The following is a 21,217-nucleotide window of genomic DNA, read 5'->3' on the forward strand; positions in this document are numbered from 1 at the left end:
TTCGCCTGATCGCACGTTGGTACAGACGAGCTCCAAAGCAGGCGACCCGAGCTATGTGTCCCTGTGTCTGCGGCCACGGCTCACCCTAACGGTGCCGGCCGTCTCTGACTGCCAACTACTAGGTGATCTTCCACTGTGGCAGTCGGAGACCTGGGAGATCCGACAAGGGGCACAGAGCAGAGTGCCTCGCCATCAGAAATTGTGTGCACGGCAAGGCAGGCATGGAAGTCGGCAGGGGAGGGTCGGGTGCTAGACCGGTGCAGCTTGCGCCCACAGGGGGGCCGCAGCCACTGCGTGCAGAGCAGGCAGATCCGCACCAGAAAAGCCCAAAGCTACGTCAGCCTAGACATGGGCTTTGCTCTGAGCTCTGCACGGAGATCAGCCGGAACTTGGAGTGGCAAACTGAGGCCAACTGACCTGAAAGAAGGAGAAGAGAGGAGGCCTGGATAAAAGCAGACATCGAGCAGACATCAAGGAGCAAGGTTCCAGATCAGGTAAGGTGCCTTGGAAAAACGGTGCACAGTAAGGCGCAGTGGCGTCACTAGGACCGCACGTCACCATGAGTTACCGCACTGGGTGACACCAACTCTAGTGACGCCGCTGTTGGAATCTCCCACCCGTCCCTCTAAGAATGTTCTGCCCTGCGAGCACCATCATGTCAGTTAGCAGAGTTCCTGTATGTTCACCTGTCTCAGTTGGTACTGTTTCTTTCTCTTCTGGGGTTTCTTTTAGTCTTAGCGCCAAGATGTATCTGGACAAATGCTGTGCCGACAAAAATCTTGATTTTTACCAGAAGATAAAGGACTTTTCATGTTGGAAACCTTTTCTCCTAACAATGCAAATATCTAGCTTCCTGCAAGTTGTGTATGGCTACTATAATTTCACAGAGAAGCTTCTGTTCTGTTTTTTAAGCCTGCTAAGAAAATACTTCCTTGGAAATTCTTTGATTGAATAAAAGCAGTCACTTCTCAATGCAAAGATAAACCAATAATGCAGGAGCCTGTAGATCAGATGTGAGATGATGCTTCAAAGGAGGATTCAGTGGTTCCTTTTCCTAACATGAACAATTTCTGGTTGCAGAATTTCTGTCCCCGACATAAAATGTTTAACACAGTAATACAGAAGATGAAAATGTCAGATCTTGGTACCCTGCTGCACCTTGTAATAGAGGTGCTAGGCCTCCAGCCTGCATCTCTGAAGCTGAACTGAAGCCTGGCACCTGGTCTTCTCACCAAGGGCCATGCTTGTAGAACTGGGAATCCCCCCAGCCCCTCCTAGGAAAGCCAAGAGTTTAGGGGTGATTATGGAAAATAAATTAACGTTTGGAGAACAGGTCAGTGGAGTGGTTTCAGAAAGCTTCTATCTCCTCATAGGCTTGAGGAAAATAAAATTCTTTCTGCTGGAGGAAAGCTTTAGGACGGCAGTCACGGCGCTCATTTTGTCTCGGCTGGACTATTGCAACAGTCTTTATGCGAACATTCAAAAGAAACATCTTAATAGACTCCAGCTGGTGCAAAATGCGGCAGCCAGGTTGCTTACTAATACGCCTTGGTTTGTCTCTGTCAGGAAGGAACTTAAGCACCTTCACTGCCTTCCAGTGAAACAACCTGCTCAATTTAAAGTGCTTTGCACAGTGTTTAAATCACTGACAGGCAGGGGCCCTGATTATTTCATGCAACGTCTTCAATAGTATGTCCCCGGGAGAATACTGAGATCTGCAGAGGTGAAGCAAGTGGTCGTCCCTAGAGTTAAAAAAGCCACCTGGGGCGGCAGAAGTTTCATTGTCGGTGCTGCTAAAGCATGGAACAATCTGCCATCACATCCCACATCCCTCTTCTTTAGGAGGGGGCTCAAAACGTAACTGTTTTCCCAATAATTTTTTTTCTTGTAACCAGTTAGGCATCAGCTAGGGCCAGGACACCTTTGGGTAGAAGTGCACTTTAAAGAACAAGTTACTTACCTTCAGTAACGTTATATCTGTAAGAAACAGTAGTTAGAATTAGATTCCTTACCTTAGAATATCCCCAGGCGTCAGACTGGATCCGGAAATTTTTGCGTAGCAGTACCCTTGCGCGTCAGTAGGCGTCGTCTGCGACTCCGCGTTCGTCGTCGGCATCGTAGGCGCCGTGATGACGTCGTCAGAGTACTTAGACGCCGCCTCCGCGTGCTGACGTCAGTTCTTAGACACAGCTTTTCCGCGCCAGAAACGCAGAGCCATGTTAAAAACCAACACTGGTGCCATTGAAACTAGGGCCCTGAAAGGGGATGACCTTAACCCTAGATATCAGTTCGCAGAACGGGGAGGATGGGTGGGGAGGTAAGGAATCTAATACTAACTACTGTTTCTTACAGATATATCGTTACCGAAGGTAAGTAACTTGTGCATCTGAAAGAAACAGGTTAGTATTAGATTCCTTACATTAGAATAGATACCCCAGCAATACCAACCCAGGTGGTGGTTCTGCGAACCAATGATCACACCAGAAAGTCCTGGAGGACGGAACGGCCAAAGAAGCCATGCCTCCGGACTTGGCTGTCCAGGCAGTAGTGTCTTGCGAACGTGTGCAGCGAGGCCCACGTAGCTGCCTGACAGATGTCCTGCAAGGGGACTCCCCGACCCAGGGCAGTATTAGCCGCCGTGGCCCGAGTGGAATGGGCCCTCAGCCCAACAGGAGGCTCCTTCTTTGCCAAGGAGTAACAAGCCTTGATACACAAGACGACCCACCGAGAGATAGTCCGCTTGTGTACCGCCCATCCCTTCTTAGCGCCCACGTAAACAACAAAGAGTTGGTCATCCACCCGGAACTGGCGCGTGCGATCCAGATAGAATTAGAGCGCACGTTTTGGGTCCAGACGGTGGAGCCGCTCTTCCTCCTTTGAGGGATGCGGAGGCGGAAAGAATGTGGGCAAGGTGATAGACTGCCCGATGTTGAAGGCCGTGACAACCTTGGGCAGGAAAGAGGGTCTAGTCCGCAACACAACCTTGTCCGGATGGACAGAAAGGAAAGGAGGTTTGGATGAAAGAGCCTGGAGCTCACTCACACTCCTGGCAGAGGTGATTTCAACCAGGAAAGCAGTCTTCAGAGTAAGAAGGCGGATAGGACAGTTGTGAAGTGGCTCAAAGGGAGCACACATCAGATATGTGCCAGGTTCAAGTCCCACTGAGGCATCACGAATGGAACAGGTGGAAATGTGTGTGTGGTGCCTTTCAGAAAACGAGTTACAATAGGGGACTTGAACAAAGATGGTTGATCAGGCAGCCTTAGAAAGGCCGAAAGGGCGGAAAAGTAGCCCTTGATAGTGCCCAGAGCAGAGCCCTGCTAGGCACGAGAAAGAAGGAAGAGAAGAACCTCAGAAAGGGGGGCAGAGAGAGGATCCACAGCCTTTGCTGTGCACCATTCCACAAATCTGTTCCACCTGCAGGCGTATACCTACTTGTGGAGGGACGCCTGGCTGCCAGAATGATATTACAGATTTCAGGAGGCAAGTCAAATGGCCTCAACTGTCGCCGCTCAATCTCCAAGCATGGAGGTGGAGACTGGACAGGTTCGGGTGGAGGACCGTCCCCTGCTGCTGTGACAGAAGATCCTCCTGAAGAGGCAGACGAACGGGGGGATCGACTGACATACTGAGTAGCTCGGGATACCAGTACCTTCGTGCCCAGTCCAGAGCCACAAGGATGACTTGGGCCCAGTCGCGTTTGATCTTCTTCAGCACTCTGGGCAGAAGTGGTATAGGCGGAAAGGTGTACAACAGACCGCAACTCCACTCGCGACGAAAAGCGTCTCCGAGCGAGTGCCGCCTTGGAAATTCCAACGCGCAGAACTGATGACATTGCACATTCTCTTCTGTGGCGAATAGATCTAACCAAGGCTCTCCCCACTGCAGAAAGAGACCTTGCGTCACGTCCAAGTTCAGACGCCATTTGTGATCCATCATGCACCGGCGGCTGAGTTTGTCCGCCCTGGCGTTCAGAGAACCTGCCAGGTGTTGAACCACCAGGGCCACGCCCTGATGTTCCAGCAACTGCCAAAGACGCGAGCCTCCTGGCAGAGGGTCCACGACCCCACCCGCCCTGTTTGTTGCAGTACAACAAGGCGGTCTGTGAACACCTGCACTACTCTCCCCTGGACAGAGGGGAGGAATGCCTTCAGTGCAAGACTAATCGCCCGCAGCTCCAAAAGGTTGATATGGAGCCGGGACTCCGCCGGAGACCAGAGGCCTCTGATCTCCGCCTCCCCCATGTGGCCTCCCCAGCCCTGGAGGGACACGTCCGTCACAACTACGTGCTCCGGTTGGGGAAGGGAGAGGGATCTGCCGCTGACCCAATCGCGGTCCGTGAGCCACCACTGCAGCTGTCACGCAGTGCCCTCTGAGATCAGGACATGGTCGGACAGGTTGCCCTGATGCTGGGCCCACTGAAACTTCAGGTCCCACTGCAGAGCCCACATCCGCCAACGGGCATGATGCACCAGAAGGATGCAGGAAGCCATCAGCCCCAGAAGCCGCAGCGTCAACCTGACCGAGACTCAGGATAAAGGCTGAAAGATCGGAATCAGAGCCTGAATATCCCGAACCCGCTGCTCGGGGGGATAAACCCGAAACTGCGCCGAGTCGAGAACCGCTCCGATGAAGAGGAGCTTTTGAGAGGGACACAGGTGTGACTTCGGCACGTTGATGGAGAACCCCAGCAGGTGCAGGATATCCGCCGTCGCCTGGAGGTGGCTGACGACTGTCTGGGGCGAGCCCGCCTTCAACAACCAGTCGTCGAGGTAGGGGAAGACTGAAACCCCTAACCTGAAGCCGTTGACGTCCCGTAGGTCCAAGATAGGGCGTAGGCCCCCTTTGCCCTTCTTGGGTACCAGAAAGTAGTGGGATTAGCAACCACACCCTACTTCTGGTCCAGGAACGCTCTCGATGGCCGCCTTGGCCAAGAGGGCCGTAACTTCCTCCTGCAGAAGCCGCAAATGATCCCCCGATACGCGGTGGTATTGCGGTGGCATGGCTGGAGGGGTTGTCTCGAAGGGGAGGGAGTAGCCCCTTCGGACGATTTGCAGCACCCACCTGTCTGATGTGACAGTGCGCCAGTGGGAGTGGTGATGGCGAACCCTGCCCCCCACTGGCGTCACATGGGCCCGAAAGCACGGACTAGGAAGGTTTTGAGGTGGATGCTGCGGGGGAAGGTGTGGACTGGCCTTGCCGTTGTCCCCGGCCGCCTCCACGGCGGTTTCCACGGCCACCACCGCGTTGGATGTTAGTCTGCGGTGCGAGGCTGGCAGTGCATGTGGGGGCGCCCCTTCCTTGGCCACGAAAGGAGCGAAAGGCACCCGTTTGCTGGGGCGGGCCGAGAGGCCCAAGGACTTGGCCGTAGCCCTGGAGTCCTTAAAGCGCTCAAGGGCATGGTCTGCCTTGTCGCCAAAAAGGCGACGGCCATCAAACGGCATGTCCATGAGGGTATTCTGGACATCCGCTGAAAAGTTGGGGGACCTCAACCAGGCGTGAAGACGAATCGCCACCGTCGTTGCCATCGCTCTGCCCAGTGAGTCGGTGGTATCCAGCCCACACCGGATGGAAAAACGTGCTGCATCTCTACCCTCTGCAAGGGCTTGGGCGAGTTTAGCCTTGACCTCCGCCGGGCATTGTGGCAGCACGTCCGCAACCGTGTCCCACTGGGAGTGGGTGTAGGGGCCCAAGAGGCATGCAGTGTTGGAAGACCGCAGTCCCAGACTAAGGGAGGAGAATATTTTCTTTCCGTAATTCTCATACCTCTTGGATTCCTGATCAGGCGGCGCTGACGGGAATGCGGTCTGGGAGTTTGAGGCCTGGATGACCAGGCTCTCGGGGGTGGCGTGGGTGAACAGGAAACATGGGTCACCTGGGGCCGGGCAGAGGCGTCTGGCCACGTTCCTATCTACAGGCTGGCCTGTAGCGGGCCTGGACCAAGTGCCCAAAAGAACGTCAGTCAAGGCCTCATTAAACGGCAGCAGAGGCTCAGCCGAGCTTGACTTCGGTTTAAGGACCTCAGTGAGGAGGTTAGTCCTCACGGCCGCGACGGGGAGCTCAAGGCCCAAGGCCTTGGCCGCCCTCGTCAACACCACACTGAAGGTGGCCCCCTCCTCCGAAGCCACGGTAGGAGGTGAGACAAAGCCAGTGTCTGGCAAAGTGTCCAGACCACTGGCATCCCCAAGTCCACCTGTCCAGTCCTCCTGGGACCGACACTCGTGTGTCAGAGGGTCCTCAGACCCCCCCCAATACTCCTCATCACCCATCCCCTGATAATCAGGGTTGTTAAATGATGGGGCCGGTTCATTGAAGTAAAACTCCCAAAGCGCCGCCGCTCCGACGCCGGAACCGGGTCGAGGGAGGTATCGGGGACGGCGCCACCCGAGGACTGCGCCGGAGGTGACACCTGTGGGACCGGCGCCGGTGAGGTCGTCAGGTCGGCCGGCGACGATCCGGATCCAGAAGCGGATCCAGTGGGGCCCGAAGGGTCCGGGACCGAAGGCACCGGCGGCGTCGGGCCGAAGCACCCGCCGGCATCTGGGCCGAAGCACCCGACCCGCTAGGGCCCCCAGACGGGTCCGCTGGGCCCGAAGGCGCCGCGGAGCCCGCCGGAGGAGTGAGGGACCTCATGGCCATGAGGATGCGCTCGATCTCCTCCGGCGACGCTTGCTGCCCAGGGACCGGAGGGTATGGGGCAGGTCGCAACACCCGCGACTCCGACGGAGCCGCGAGGGCGGTGTCACCCGAACCCCCGGCCGCATTATGCAAGCGTTGGGGGGGATAGGAAGAGCGATGACGTCTCTTTGACTTCTTGTGCTTACCTGACGACTACGAACCTGAGGAGTGATGTTGACTCCCGGAGCTATGATGGCTCCGCCCCCGCGACCGGTCCCTCGACCTCCGTCCGGACCGGGACCTCTCACGGCGCGGGGCCGACTGCCGGAGCTCGAGCCGCTTGCAGGACCACTCCTGCCTAGCTTTCGATGTTAAGCCCGACAGTCGGAGCAGGTCTTGTCGTCATGATCGACGCCGAGACAGTGGAGGCACTGTCGGTGAGGGTCGGTGACCGACATCAGCCGGTCGAAGTCCTCACAAGGTTTAAAACCTGGCATCCCTACCGGCACCGATCGGAGTCGAAGACTCGAAGAATGATCAAAAAACATCTCAAAAAAGTTTAGTCAAAAAGTGACTAAGGTACCACTTTTTCCGGATCTGCGCTTCTGGCGCGGAAAAAAGAAGAACTGACGCCAGCAGGCGGAGGTGGCGTCTAAGTAGTCGGATGACGTCATTACGGCGCCCACGACGCCGACGACGGACGCGGAGCCGCAGACGATGCCTACCGACGCGCAAGGGTACTGCTACGTAAAAATTTCCGGATCCAGTCTGACGCCTGGGGATATTCTAAGGTAAGGAATCTAATTCTAACTACTGTTTCTTACAGATATATTGTTACTGAAGGTAAGTAACTTGTTCTTTAAAGCGCACTTCTACCCAAAGGTGTCCTGGCCCTAGCTGATGCCTAACTGGTTACCAGAAAAAAAAATTATTGGGAAAACAGTTACGTTTTGAGCCCCCTCCTAAAGAAGAGGCGCTCCCTATGACTCCTGGGATGGCAGATTGTTCCATGCTTTAGCAGCACCGACAATGAAACTTCTGCCGGATATTCTGAGGTAAGGAATCTAATACTAACCTGTTTCTTTCAGATAGCTTATTAACATAACATGACCTGGGTTTTAATTTGATGCTCCCAGAACATGACCCCTGGCAAAACAGAAGATATGTGTTGACCCCAAGAGAGCAGGCCATGGAGATGCCTGGGAAAGGACGGTGAGTAGGGCTGGTGGCACCTCGGCAGACCACCTAGCCCTCTTGCATGCAGAAACTGAACCAGCACCCTAGCCTCTGCTGTACAGCTGATACACAGGTGAGGATATGTCCCTCCTTAGAGTTGAGTGGGACCCTCTGTAAGGGCCATTCCTAAAGGCTGTAGGCTGCAGAGATGATGGCGCCGGAAGACCTGGTCTGGAGACTGCTCATCTGAAGTGGTCTCAGCAAGCAGGAGACGTCTTATTAAGTTAATAGGAAATACAATCTTCACCGAAGCTTAAATCTACAGGACTGCGACCACTGGATGCCACTGGACTGTGCCACAGTAGGTGCAGTTGGGAAACCTTGGGGCATATTACCGAGATTCTCTACTCTACTCCGTTCAGGTTTGCGTTCTGGTTCCGGGTGACCGCACCCGGAACCAGAACGCAAACCTGAACGGCACCACCGCCGAACAACTCCCTGCATTACGGGAATTCTTCTTTTCTATTACGAAAATCGCTACACTACCTTCATCCTAAAATATGAGGATTTTAAACAGTCTCCTAAACCCTGAGGCTTCTTAAAACTCAGCATTACTACTGAGTAGAGAATCTCCACTACTAATGTGAGAATACCTCAATTGAAACAACGAATCATTACCCTACAGATACTGTCAACCCGGTCCTGAGCGGAGCCGGGTCGGAATTATCACCGGCACCGCGACCTGTAGGTATAATTCTCTAACCTACAGCCCTGAGGAGTCGCGGAAAAGTGTGTTTTTCTTGCGACGAAACACGTGTCGGCTGGCTCTCTGGGATCAATAAAAGAAAATCTGAAACACTGATGATCCAATCCTTCGCCTATAACATATGAACTTTATGTCCATTGCGACATCTGTATTGCTTTAAACTTTATTTTTAGTGTGCAACAGCTTTTGTTTCTATTGTATATAGTGTGACCTCCAGGCACACTTGGAGGGGTTTCAGGGACTTGCCCCTCACCTGCATGCACCTTCTGCCTCACTGCATTCTCCTGTGCGTCAACCCAAGCAGTGCGCCCAGTATTTCCCTCACACCTAAAACCCTGTCCTTTGTTGCCATAAACTTGTTCTTCTGATAGATACATCTGCCAGTGGTTCCTCACCTTGTGAATAGAGTCCCACAGCAGTCCCTACTCCCGGAGGAGGGTGTTCACCCTGCTATACCAAGAAATCTTGGAGGACAGAGCGCGCAAAGTGGCCGTCCCTCCTCACTTCGGTATCCAAGCAGTAATGCTTCGCGAAAGTGTGGAGGGAGGCCCAAGTCGTGGCTCTGCAAATGTCCTCAACAGGTACACCTCTAGACAATGCAGAAGTAGCAGACCGTGCCCTGGTAGAATGAGCTCTTATACCCTCAGGAGGGTCCTTACCCGCCAGAGAGTAGCAGATCTTGATGCACAGAATTATCCACCTGGAAAGTGTGCGCTTGTGCACCGCTCTACCCTTCCGGCAGCCAGCAAAACCAACAAACAGCTGGTCATCCAGTCGAAAGTCTCTTGTTCTATCAAGATAAAAGGACACCGCCCTCTTAGGGTCCAGACGGTGCAGTCTCTCTTCCTCCGTGGAAGGGTGAGGGGGAGGATAGAAGGTGGGAAGGGTAATGGACTGTCCTAGATGGAAGGGAGTTACCACCTTAGGCAGAAAAGCAGCCCTGGTCCTAAGAACCATTTGATCAGCATGAATGGTCAGGAATGGGGGCTTAGAACTAAGAGCTTGAAGCTCACTCACCCTCCTTGCCGAGGTGATCGCAACTAGGAAGACCGTCTTAAAAGACAAAAGCCTCACAGGACACTTGTGTAAGGGTTCGAAGTGAGAACCCATCAAGAATGTTAAGACAAGATTTAAGTCCCATTGAAGCACGATAAATGGAGAAGGAGGGAACCTATTAGTGAGGCCCTTCAGAAACCTCAAAACCACTGGAGATCTAAAAAGAGACAGCTGATCCGGCAAACAGAGAAATGCCGACAACACCGAAAGGTAACCTTTGACTGTGGCAACAGCAAATCCTTGCTGCACCAAAGAAAGAGCAAACTGCAAAATATCGGACAAATGAGCCCTCAAAGGGTCAATAGCCTTCTCCCTACACCAAACAACAAATTTAGACCACCTATACGAATAGATGGACTTGGTGGAGTCACGCCTGGCCGAAAGAATGACATCCACCACATTGTGAGGGAGAGAAGAGGAATTCAGGTTGCCCCGTTCAATCTCCAGGCATGCAGGTGTAATGTCTGGAGGTGGGGGTGTAGAACCTACCCCTCCATCTGAGAGAGGAGATCTGCCCTGAAAGGGAGACAGAGAGGCGGGTGAGAGGAGAGGTGGAGTAGGTCCGTGTACCACACCCTTCTTGGCCAATCCGGGGCGACCAATATGACTTGGGCCCGGTCCTGGCGAATCTTCCTCAGAACCCGAGGAATCAAGGGTATGGGAGGAAATGCGTAAAGGAGTTGACTTCCCCAACTCAACTGAAACGCGTCCCCCAAAGCTCCTTGCATCGGATACTGGAGACTGCAGAATGACGACAGGCAGTGAGCATTCTCGCGAGTGGCGAACAGGTCCACCCGAGGAGTCCCCCACATCTGAAAGATGTCGTGTACAACCTCCGGATGGAGCCTCCACTCGTGGTCAGCAGAGAACTGCCGACTGAGAATGTCTGCACGTACGTTCAGAACTCCGGCCAGATGATTAGCCATCAGACAAATCTGGTGGTCAGGACCAGAGACGCAGAGCCTCACTGCAGAGACACTGTGACCCTACTCCTCCCTGCTTGTTGACATACCACATCGCGGTCGTGTTGTCCATCAGGACTTGAACCGACTGACCGCGAAGGGAAGGGAGGAAGGCCTTGAGCGCAGACGTATCTCCTGCAACTCTAGAAGGTTGATGTGAAGCAACCTTTTCTCTGGAGACCAAAGACCTTTGACATCCAGATCCCCCAGATGAGCACCCCACCCTAGAGTGGATGCATCCGTTATCACTGTGGCCACCGATGGAGGTAGTTGAAAAGACTTTCCTTGTGACAGATTGTCTTCCACGCTCCACCAAGACAGATCCGCTGCAGTTTCTCTGGAGATCCTCACTGACTCCCTGAGATCTCCGTTGTGCTGATACCACTGCCTGTGGAGGCACCACTGGCGTACCCTCATGTGCCAGCGTGCACGGTTGACCAACAGAATGCAAGAAGCCATCAGACCGAGCAGACGAAGGACCTTCAGGACTGGAACAACCGCTCCATTGTAAAATAAAGGAATCATTTCTGTATGTCGCGAATCCTTTGAGGAGGAGGGAATTCACGGCATACAGTAGTGTCCAGTAACGCACCTATGAACAGGTTGCGCTGGGAGGGCACCAGGTGAGACTTGGGTACATTTATCGAAAAACCGAACCTGTGCAACAACTGAGTTGTCTCTTGCAGATGATGGAGCACCTTCTCTGGCGACTCCGCTTTGATCAGCCAGCCGTCCAGATACGGGAATACAGGTATTCCCGACCTCCTGAGATGTGCTGCCACCACTGCCATCACCTTGGTGAAAACTTGAGGCGCAGTAGTAAGTCCAAACGGAACGACCGCAAGCTGGTAGTGTTGCGACCCCACCGTAAAACGGAGATACTTCCCTGTGCGACTTCAGGATGGGGATGTGGAAATAAGCATCCTGCAAGTCGATCGACGCCATCCAGTCTTCTTCCAACAGCGCTTGAAGAAACTGCGCAAGAGTGAGTATCTTGAACTTTTCCTGTTTCAGATACAAGTTCAAGATCCTGAGATCCAGGATTGGTCGAAGTCTGCCATCCTTTTTGGGGATCAGGAAATACCGGGAGAAGCACCCCTGACCCCTCTCCTGCTCCGGAACCACCTCTATCGCACCCTTTCTGAACAGTGCCAGGACTTCTTCCTGAAGGAGAAGCAGGTGGTCCTCCGAACAATAACCTTGGCAAGGAGGGTAATTGGGAGGGAACTCCTGAAAAGGAAGTGCATACCCATTTTCTAAGAGATTGAGAACCCAAAGATCTGATGTAACCGCATGATCCGGAATGGTAGATCTAGGGCTGCTTTGCTGTTGTAGGTGGGGGGTGGGTATTAGAGGAGGAAGTTAGGAGGAGGAGGCCTGACGTCCATGGGTACGACCCCTTTGTCTACCTCTGTATGACTTATACAAAGGGTTCTGTTGTTGTTGCTGTTGTTAGCCGTGTTTATAGGGACGGAAAGTGGACCTCCCATAGCCCCTGTACTTCCTGGTGGTAGAGCCTCTAGTTTGCAGGCCCAAAGATCTAGCCGTCACCCGGCTATCTTTGAACCTCTCCAATGCCGCATCCGCTTTCTTTCCAAAGAGGCCAGTGCCGTCAAAAGGCAAATCCATAAGAGTAGCCTGAACATCTGCCGAAAACTCAGAGGATTTTAGCCAAGCGGCTCTTCTGGTGGCCACTGAAGAACCCATTATCCAAGCCACAGAGTCCGCCGTGTCCATGCCACTCGGAATAACCTGGCGGGCTGCTGTCTGAAAGTCAGAGACAACCTCATTAAAGTTCTTTCGATCTTCCTCCGGAAGCTTAGATGACAATTGCTTAACCGAATCCATTAAGGCATGCACGTATCTGCCCAGCAGGCAAGTAGCATTCGTAGACTTCAGAGCCATGCTACCTGATGACAAAACCTTTTTAGCAGTTTGATCCAATTTCTTTGAGTCTTTATCTCCAGGTACCTGGGGAAAAGAGCCTGCTGACCTGTTCGAACAAGCGGCTTGCACCACCAGACTCTCCGGCGAAGGATGGGAAGTCAAGAAATCCGGGTCACCAGGTGCCACCCTATATCGCCTCACCACTGATCTGGACACCGCAGGAGCAGATACTGTTTTTTCCAGACTTCCAAAATTGGTTCAGTTAGAGCCTCAGTGAATGGCAGAGTCGGCTCAACAACTGAAGAAGGAGAATGTAAAACCTCCGTGAGGATATTAGATTTGAACTCCACTGTAGGTAAAGTCAAATTTTGCAGATCAGCAGCCTTTTTAATTACCACATGGTATGGCGAAACATCCTTAGAGGGTGCATCCGAAACTGCAGGCAACCCCCATTCTGGAGAAAGTTGTAGTTCACTTGCACAATGGAGATCCACAAAAAAATCCTCCTGCTCCTGAAGTTCTCCTTCCTCCACATCAGGGTCCTCATATTTCTTCTCCTCCAGGAGACTCTGGGCTCTATGCCTCAACCACTCCATACGAACCGAAGTCGTCGGATCCGGTAATGACTCCGATGGAGTCGAACGAGGTACCGGAACTGTTGGCGGTTGGGAAGTGGGAACCGGCGTCGAACCCCAATCCAAATCACGAGGTCGCTCCGGAGCCGGTGAAGCCGTGTGCGGATTCGATGACCTCGGCTGCGCCGTACCGAGCCAAGGTGGATATGGCGTCGGCATAGACGGCAGAAAAGGCGCCGGAGCATAAGCTTGAGGGACACCCAAGTTAAACGATAATGGACCCATGGGACAAGCAGGTGCTCCAGGGGGGTACATTGCCCTCGCATATACGCCAAACATGGCATTAAGGAAATGCGAAGGGTCCTGACCGGGGCCAGGAAAGGGAGCGTACGAACCCAATGGCTGCTCCGAAGGAGGCTGTTCCGGATTCGGCTCCTCTTGACCCTCTGGGTTATCCACCGGAGTCGGTGCCCGAGGAATCTCCACGACTTCTTCATGCTCCGAAGACTGACACGAATCCGGATTCGGTACCAGCTCCGGATCCGGAGAATTCTCTCAAGATCGTACAGGCGACGCACCACCTTCAAGCTCACAAACAGGAGGAGACACAAAATCCTTTTTATGTCTTCGAGATGAAGACTTCCTCTTCGAGTCCGATGACCTAGAATGCTGCCTTGAACTATGCTTCTTCCTCTTGTGTTTTTTCTTCGAGGAACCCGAAGCATGTCCCGAAGCCGACCTCGATCCCGACTCCGACCTGGCCCTCGACCTCGATCTCAAACTCGATCGTGACTTCGATCTTGACTTCTGCTTCGATCTCGAGCGCCTAGACCTTGACCTCGAAGATCTCTTGGCTTCTTTACCTTTCACCTTTGCCAACAGAAGTTTTGCCTCTCGTTCTCGCAGAGCCTTAGGGTTCATCTTAAAGCAGGATCGACAGCCTTTGACATCATGGTCTGAACCCAGACACCACAAACAATCGTCATGAGGATCTGTCATAGACATCATCCGGGCACACGAGCCGCACTGCTTAAACCCCCTCTTCTTCGACGACATCTTCGACGAAGAACAGAAACACAGTAACAGACAAATGGTAACAAAGTCACTATCTGAATCACAGAAGATCCCAGAAACCGCTAGCGTCGACGACGCGGAAAAAAGGGAACTGATGTCATCACGCCGACGTAGGCCTATTACAGGGTCGGTGGTGTCAAACGGAGTCGCGCGCGATGCCGTGCTCCTATGACGTCGTCCACGCCGGCGTGCTACAAAGAATTTTCCAAACGTTGCTGACGCAAGGGGGATATTCACAAGGTGAGGAATCTACTGTCAGATGTATCTATCAGAAGTAGCAAGCATGCAGGTAGCTGAGACTGAAGTGCCTCACTATAGAAATTCTGAATTTCGCTTAAGAAAAAGGATACAAAGTAACCAGCAGAAAAAGAAAGGAAAGCCTTTGAAAGGCGTTTGAAACTCTTTAACACAGAGTGTCCATCAACTGTTGGATTGGATAATCTTCAACACCAAGGCTTGACACGTCTGAGTGTAATCACGTGGACCCCTAAAAAGATCCAAATATCTGTCCACAATAAGTCACCACACTTGGTCTATTAGCCAGGTTTCCTGCTAGGAACTAGAGGGTCTTTTCATTCCAAATAAATGTGTGTATCAATGCATTCGGAGTTTGGAATGGGAGGTGACTTGTGTGAGACTCACCTTCTCTCTGCTGATGCTGAAGGACGGGGGGGCCTTGTGGGACGGCCTGGGCCACCGGCGTCAGGGCAGCGGTCGGATAAATGGCTGTGCAAGAATGGAGAAGAAACAAACATCATTGGAAGAGCTCTCGCACCTTGGGACATTTTTACAATAAACTGGAGGAGTGCGGTGTTACTCCAAAATTGGTATGCCTCGCTCCGACAGTTTTAAAATGCAGGGATGCGCCGTATTTACCAAAAATATGGGCCACCCCTGCATTTCCCCAAGTGCCTTGTTGCAAGGGTGCATGTGCTGCAGGGGCGAGTGTTTATGTGCAGGAAGGTACATCTTCCTGCACATAAACAACCTTAACAGGCGATTTGCTCTATCCATGTGTGCAGAAGAGTGCAGCACACATGGAAAGAACAGTATATGAGGAGAAATAAAACATTTATCCTCGTATTGGCTGTTTAAAGTAGGAATTTTCTAGTCTTATTTTTGGCGTTGCTCCAGTCTTGTAAATCTGGGGCAGTGTCAAAAAGCAATGGGGTGTGCAGTGGAATACCTACTGTAACACCCATTGCATGCTGCGATCACGCTTAGTGCATAGGAGTATTATTTACACAGCAGTGTTAATCCACATTAAGTGGCTCAATGCCACCTTGTAAATAAGGCGAAGGACTTAACGCCACCAAACGTCGCAAAATGTGATGTTCTGGTGGCGTTAAGTCTTTGTAAATAAGCCCCCTTATCTTTTTTAACATGCAGCTTGTGTTCCAGCAGTATCTTTGTAGGAATCTCAGTCAGCAAGTAGACCCAGCTACAGTCACACTATCCACTGTCCCTCTCACGTGCTGACTGTACTCTGAGAAGAAAGGTGTATTTCACAGTTCTGAAAGTCCAACTCTTTAGAGCATCTGTCATTCTTATGGTAGCCACCTGGCTGTTACATTAGAAAAGCGGGTGAAATATTCAGGGCCTTTAAGGAAATGTTTCAGAACGATTACAAATTGCATGAGGTACTTGTATGTGGGAAACCCATTTGACCCATGACTTTTGAGGTTTTTCACAGTGCTTTCATCAATTCACAAAACTGGCTACAACCGTCAATAGTTTAGTCCGTATGGGAGCAATCTCCACATCAGCAGATGGAGAGGCAGCTGCATGTCCCACGATAATCTCCCAATGTCCTGTTCTCCTTCTTGGACCAGAAGGTCTCTCAATGGATAATGAGGCTCTTGGACATTCCATGAAGATCCTCCAAAGGCTCATCTCCATCTTGGATCGGTATCCGTCAGTAGTCAGAGAGGCCATTGCATGACCCATGAAAACCCCTTCATGGCTCATCCTCCACCTTGGATCAGTATCCTTCCGGAGACAGAGCAGCCATTGCATGTCCGATGACAACCTCTCCATGGCTCATCCTCCACCTTGGATCAGTTTCCGTCAGGGGACAGAGAGGCCATTGCACGTCATGGCAACATCTTCATGGCTCAACCTCCATCTTGGATCAGTATCTGTCAGGAGGCAGAGCGGCCATTGCATGTCCCTTGACAACCTATTCATAGCTCATCCTCTTTCTTTGATCAGTATCCGTCAAGTGCCTGAGAGGCCATTGCATGTCCCATGACAACCTCTTCATGGCTCATCCTCCATCTTGGATCAGTATCCGTCAGGCGACGGAGAGGCCATTGCATGTCCCATGTCAAACTCTTCATGGGCCATCCTCCATCTTAGATCAGTATCCGTCAGGAGACAGAGGAGCCACTGCATGTCATGGCAACCTCTTCATGGCCCATCCTCCATCTTGGATCAGTATCTGTCAGGAGGCAGAGCGGCCACTGCATGTCATGGCAGCCTCTTCATTGCACATCCTCCATTTTGGATCAGTATCAGTCAGGAGACAGAGTGGCCATTACATGTCCCATGACAACCGCTTCATGGCCCATCCTCCATCTTGGATCAGTATCTGCCAGGAGACAGAGGAGCCACTGCATGTCATGGCAACATCTACATTGCACACCCTCCATCTTGGATCAGTATCTGTCATGAGGCAGAGCGGCCATTGCATGTCCCATGACAACCTCTTCATGGCTCATCCTCCATCTTGGATCAGTATCCGTCAGGCGACGGAGAGGCCATTGCATGTCTCATGACAACCTCTTCATGGCCCATCATCCATCATGGGTCAGTATCTGTCAGGAGGCAGAGCGGACACTGCATGTCATGGCAGCCTCTTCATTGCACATCCTCCATCTTGGATAAGTATCTGTCAAGAGGCAGAGCGGCCATTGCATGTCCCATGGCAACATCTACATGGCACATCCTCCATCTTGGGTCAGTATCGGTCAGGAAGCAGAGCGGGCACTGCATGTCATGGCAGCCTCCTCATTGCACATCCTCCATCTTAGATCATAATCCGTCAGGAGACAGAGCGGCCACTGCATTTGCTATGACAACCGCTTCATGACCCAACCTCCATCTTGGAGCAGTATCTGCCAGGAGACAGAGCAGCCACTGCATGTCATGGCAACCTCTACATGGCCCATCCTCCATCTTGGATCAGTATCTGTCAGGAGACAGAGCGGCCACTGCATGTCAAGGCAACCTTTTAATGGCTCATCCTCAATCTTGGATCAGTATCTGTCAGGAGGCCGAGCGACGGTTGTCCCATGACAACCTCTTCATGGCTCATCCTCCATATTGGATCAGTATCCATGAGGTGACGGAGCAGCCACTGCATGTCCTATGACAACTGCTTCATGGCCCATCCTCCATCTTGGATCAGTATCTTCCAGGAGGCAGAGCTGCCTCTGCATGTCATGGCGACCTCTACATGGCCCATCCTCAATATTGGATCAGTACCTGTCCGGAGACAGAGGCGCCTTTACATGTCCCATGAGAACCTCTTCATGGCCCATCCTCCATCTTGGATCAGTATCTGTCAGGAGACAGAGAGGCCATTGCATGTCATGGCAACCTCTTCATGGCTCATCCTCCATCCTGTATCAGTATCTGTCAGGTGACAGAGACGCCGTTTCATGAAAAAACAATATATATTGTTTTTTAAACATTACATCCAAGTGGTACACATTAGACATGCCTATTCATGGCTCTTCCTTCCTGTTGAACCAGTATCTTTGCCAGCGGATGGAGATGCTATTGAATATCCAATGACACTCTGTCAATGGTTCCACTTTGGGTAGTGTTTTAGGAGCTACTGCATTCTCTATCACTGTGTCAGGGGCATGCCCTCCAAGTTTGGTCAAGGTTTCAGCATTGTTCAAGATGATATTACATTCCTAGTTGCTTAATCTGTCGATCATGTGTGCTCCATAATGGCCGAGTCGCATTTAACTGCTTTTAGACTCAGCTCGGTGCTCAACACTCAGTCTATCCATAACTGCATCCTAATTTCAATTAGAAATCAGCCTCTTTGTGATAGCACATGCCCTGCAGCCACTAGGGCCTAGACAATTCTACACCCATCAGTAGGAAAACCCTGCATGAAAGTGCTAATGGTACCTGCGTACTGCTGCAAGCCCGCAAACGCTGGATGTATCGTCTCTGCTGTTAATGAGGGACTTTGAGCTGAAAGAAGGGAGAGGAGAAATAAGAGTTAGAGAATGGAATTGTAAAATGTATTGACAGCGGCTACGAGTTCGCGTATCCACATCCTTATCGATATCAAATTGAGACAATAAAACTCTGAAACAGTGCTGATCCAGTTCTTACTTATATTACTGCATCTCCAATGTTTTCAAGAGGTTTTCTGCTCCTAAGTGAGTTACCCTAAATGGTAGGAGTTTGTCCACAGGTGAAAGCCCCACACGTGCGGTGTCACAGAACTCAACTATACTGGAAAGGCCCAACAGGGCCAGACCAAGCCTGAAGTTGCTTGTGTCGCCTTTCCAAAGAGGACCTGACCTACCATTTCAGGCTGCACTTGTTACCCTTGGAGCAGGGTGAAGACTGATTTGCATAAAGTGGGTCCCCTTCTGTAAGTCCATGTAGCTCTCTATCGCACTATTAGACGCTCTGTTTGGTTCTCTCTTTTATAAAGATTCCAAATGAAGGCTCCCCACTTCTTTTTGCTTTCCTAAGGCCCCCCCCCGTTCCATGCTCGCTTGGGTGCTTTTCAGCGTCCATCTGCACCCCTCTGCGGTTTACTTGTAAAACAACCAAACCCATGTAAAGATGGTTAGTCATTTTAATATGCAGTACTTCAATGCGCATAATGATACTTGAACGTACAAAACCACACCTTGCCCCTAAATCTTCCTAAGGGTTGGCTATACCAGAAGGAACCGTTTCTTACCTGTAACTCCAGTTCTCTCGTAGGCGTATTCCCCTCCTCCCCGGTGGAATAGACAGAGGTGTCCAGACAGTCTGCATAGGTCTCACATTGCCTTCAAAAAGAACTGAAGTAACTGCCACCCCCTGTGCATGATGGGATACTGGTGGTCTATGGATTCTTAAAGGCACAGCCTCTATTTTTGAGCCATATAATGGCAGCCTATGAGGCAACTCTGCCCCACTCTCATTTAGCTCTATCATGAAAAAGGGTTTTGTGTAGGAGAGTCATTCTGTCCGCAAAACATTTCAAATTCCTTCAACTATAGTGCACTGGCTCCTTTTTCACTGCAGGATGAAGACTTTGGCCAATGTAGCCTGTGCAATTAGGCTGCATTATTGTCTCTATCTCTCTCAAGTGTCTTTACAGGCCTTCCTGAAGAGAGGTGAAGAATATCCATTTAAGAAGATATATCGAGAAGAAGTGCTCCGGAGTCCCCGCACATGGGCTGGACTATTGAAGAGCCTATGAGTATACATATAAATCTCCTAGAGAGAAATTACCCTTCTCTGGCAAGAGCACTGCGCCCCTGAACCAAAATATCCTACTGTAGAAAAGAGTAGCCTAGAATTTTTGCATTACCCCATCTTAACTCTGCTCCACAAACTAACTCATTAATCTCATCATGAAAATGTACCAGAAACAGGAGCCACTCGCCCTCCAACACCCACATAACGGACAGGGCAGAACCAAAAGCAACCTGCGCGGAGGGTGGGATGTTCAGGAGTCCATTCACAGTGGCTACTTGTATGGTTAACTTGCATGTGCAAATACTTCTTTTATGAATTCAGGATGTCTTTGTAATTCACAGATGTCAGCATGGCACTTATATTAAAACATGCATTAAGATTGGTTTCAATATTAGTAAATCTCCTTCAGTGACAAAAATGCTTGTTCCAGGGTGGGAGTGCTCTGTAAGTTTGTGCCCACCCAAAAAACATAAACGTCGGTGGGCACAGCATTTCTTGCCTAGCAGAGTTTTGGAGATTTATTCCTGACACAACAGAAGTAAACCCTTTTCAGGGCAGGAAGTGAAAGGGAACACACCCAAAATTGGTGGGGGTGTGGGAAACAGGGGTTTTCACCATAAAAAATATTTTCCCCATGGTGAAATACAGTGAAAAATAGTTAGCAAGTTCTTCTGCGCCCCTTTTTTTCACTCATGCAAAATTTTAATATACACAGGCATATCTTCACTTGCTACAATAGAATAAGGAAGTTACTTACCTGTAACTGTAGTTCTCCACTATTGGTATCTTTCATAGATTCCATGCTTGAATCATTTCCTGTTGTCGAAGTGGGAGTACCACAGTATCATAAATAAAGCAATGGACAACAGTATAATAGGTAGGAATAACACTGAACCATTGGTTCTATAGACTATCTATGTCCTTTTTAAAAAATAACTAATTGCAAACTTCTAGCCAATCAGGCTACAGTACCCTCTAGAATACTCCCAAGAGAGGCTGAGTTCCTCAGATTTTACTCAGGAGAGAAGAGTGGGTCTTCTCCAGTATTGGATCTTTTATAGATTCACATACTTAAATCAGAATAGTTAGCAGTTAAAAAACAAAGTCTTAAACCAAAGAGAGGGGCTCCGTATAACCCAAAGGGAAATAGAGCTCCAAATAACTGTTAGGTAAAACAAAGTTTTCCTTTTGGGAGGTAAAAGTAATTACCAATTCAAACACTCACTTCACTCAGTCAAGGACTCTCACTCAATTATATATTGTCAACTAGTTTGGGAAATGCTCAACAACGAAAAACAAAAAACAATCATACTAAATATACAATTTTATATTCCATAAAAAACATAAATCGATATACAATTTCATTAAAACCTTACACAATACATGTTAAAACCACCTAATGTGGACTGGGAGAAATATAAGCCAAAACAGTAAACTTTGTCTTGGTATTTGTTAATTCGGACACTTTGTTGGCAACATTGGGAAGTTTTCCATTTCTTATACCTAACTATTGGTTGACAACTCCAAATTTAAACCTTTTGTAATGCGTTGACGCGTTTCGGAGACCCTTGATGATTGTGGCCTCCTTCTTCAGGACAGTATTTTTTAATTTCTCCAAATTGCGATATTTCACCTAATGTATATAAAATATTACTATT

At 50.5% G+C, this 21,217-nt stretch overlaps 1 protein-coding gene across 3 annotated transcripts in view; it reads right to left on the minus strand.

Annotated features, from left to right (window-relative positions):
• CELF5 (CUGBP Elav-like family member 5) overlaps positions 1-21,217 on the minus strand; it is a 545,089-nt gene that overhangs the window by 71,219 nt on the left and 452,653 nt on the right. For all 3 annotated transcript variants that reach the window (XM_086946757.1, XM_086946756.1, XM_086946755.1), the window contains 2 exons: positions 18,261-18,326; positions 14,757-14,840 (listed from right to left, as the gene is read on the minus strand). In XM_086946757.1, the coding sequence (XP_086802883.1) occupies positions 14,757-14,840; positions 18,261-18,326 (150 nt within the window). The remainder of the gene's footprint in view (positions 1-14,756; positions 14,841-18,260; positions 18,327-21,217) is intronic.

The sequence above is a fragment of the Lissotriton vulgaris genome, chromosome 12 (assembly GCF_964263255.1).
Source record: "Lissotriton vulgaris chromosome 12, aLisVul1.2, whole genome shotgun sequence".
Classification (NCBI taxonomy): domain Eukaryota; kingdom Metazoa; phylum Chordata; class Amphibia; order Caudata; family Salamandridae; genus Lissotriton; species Lissotriton vulgaris.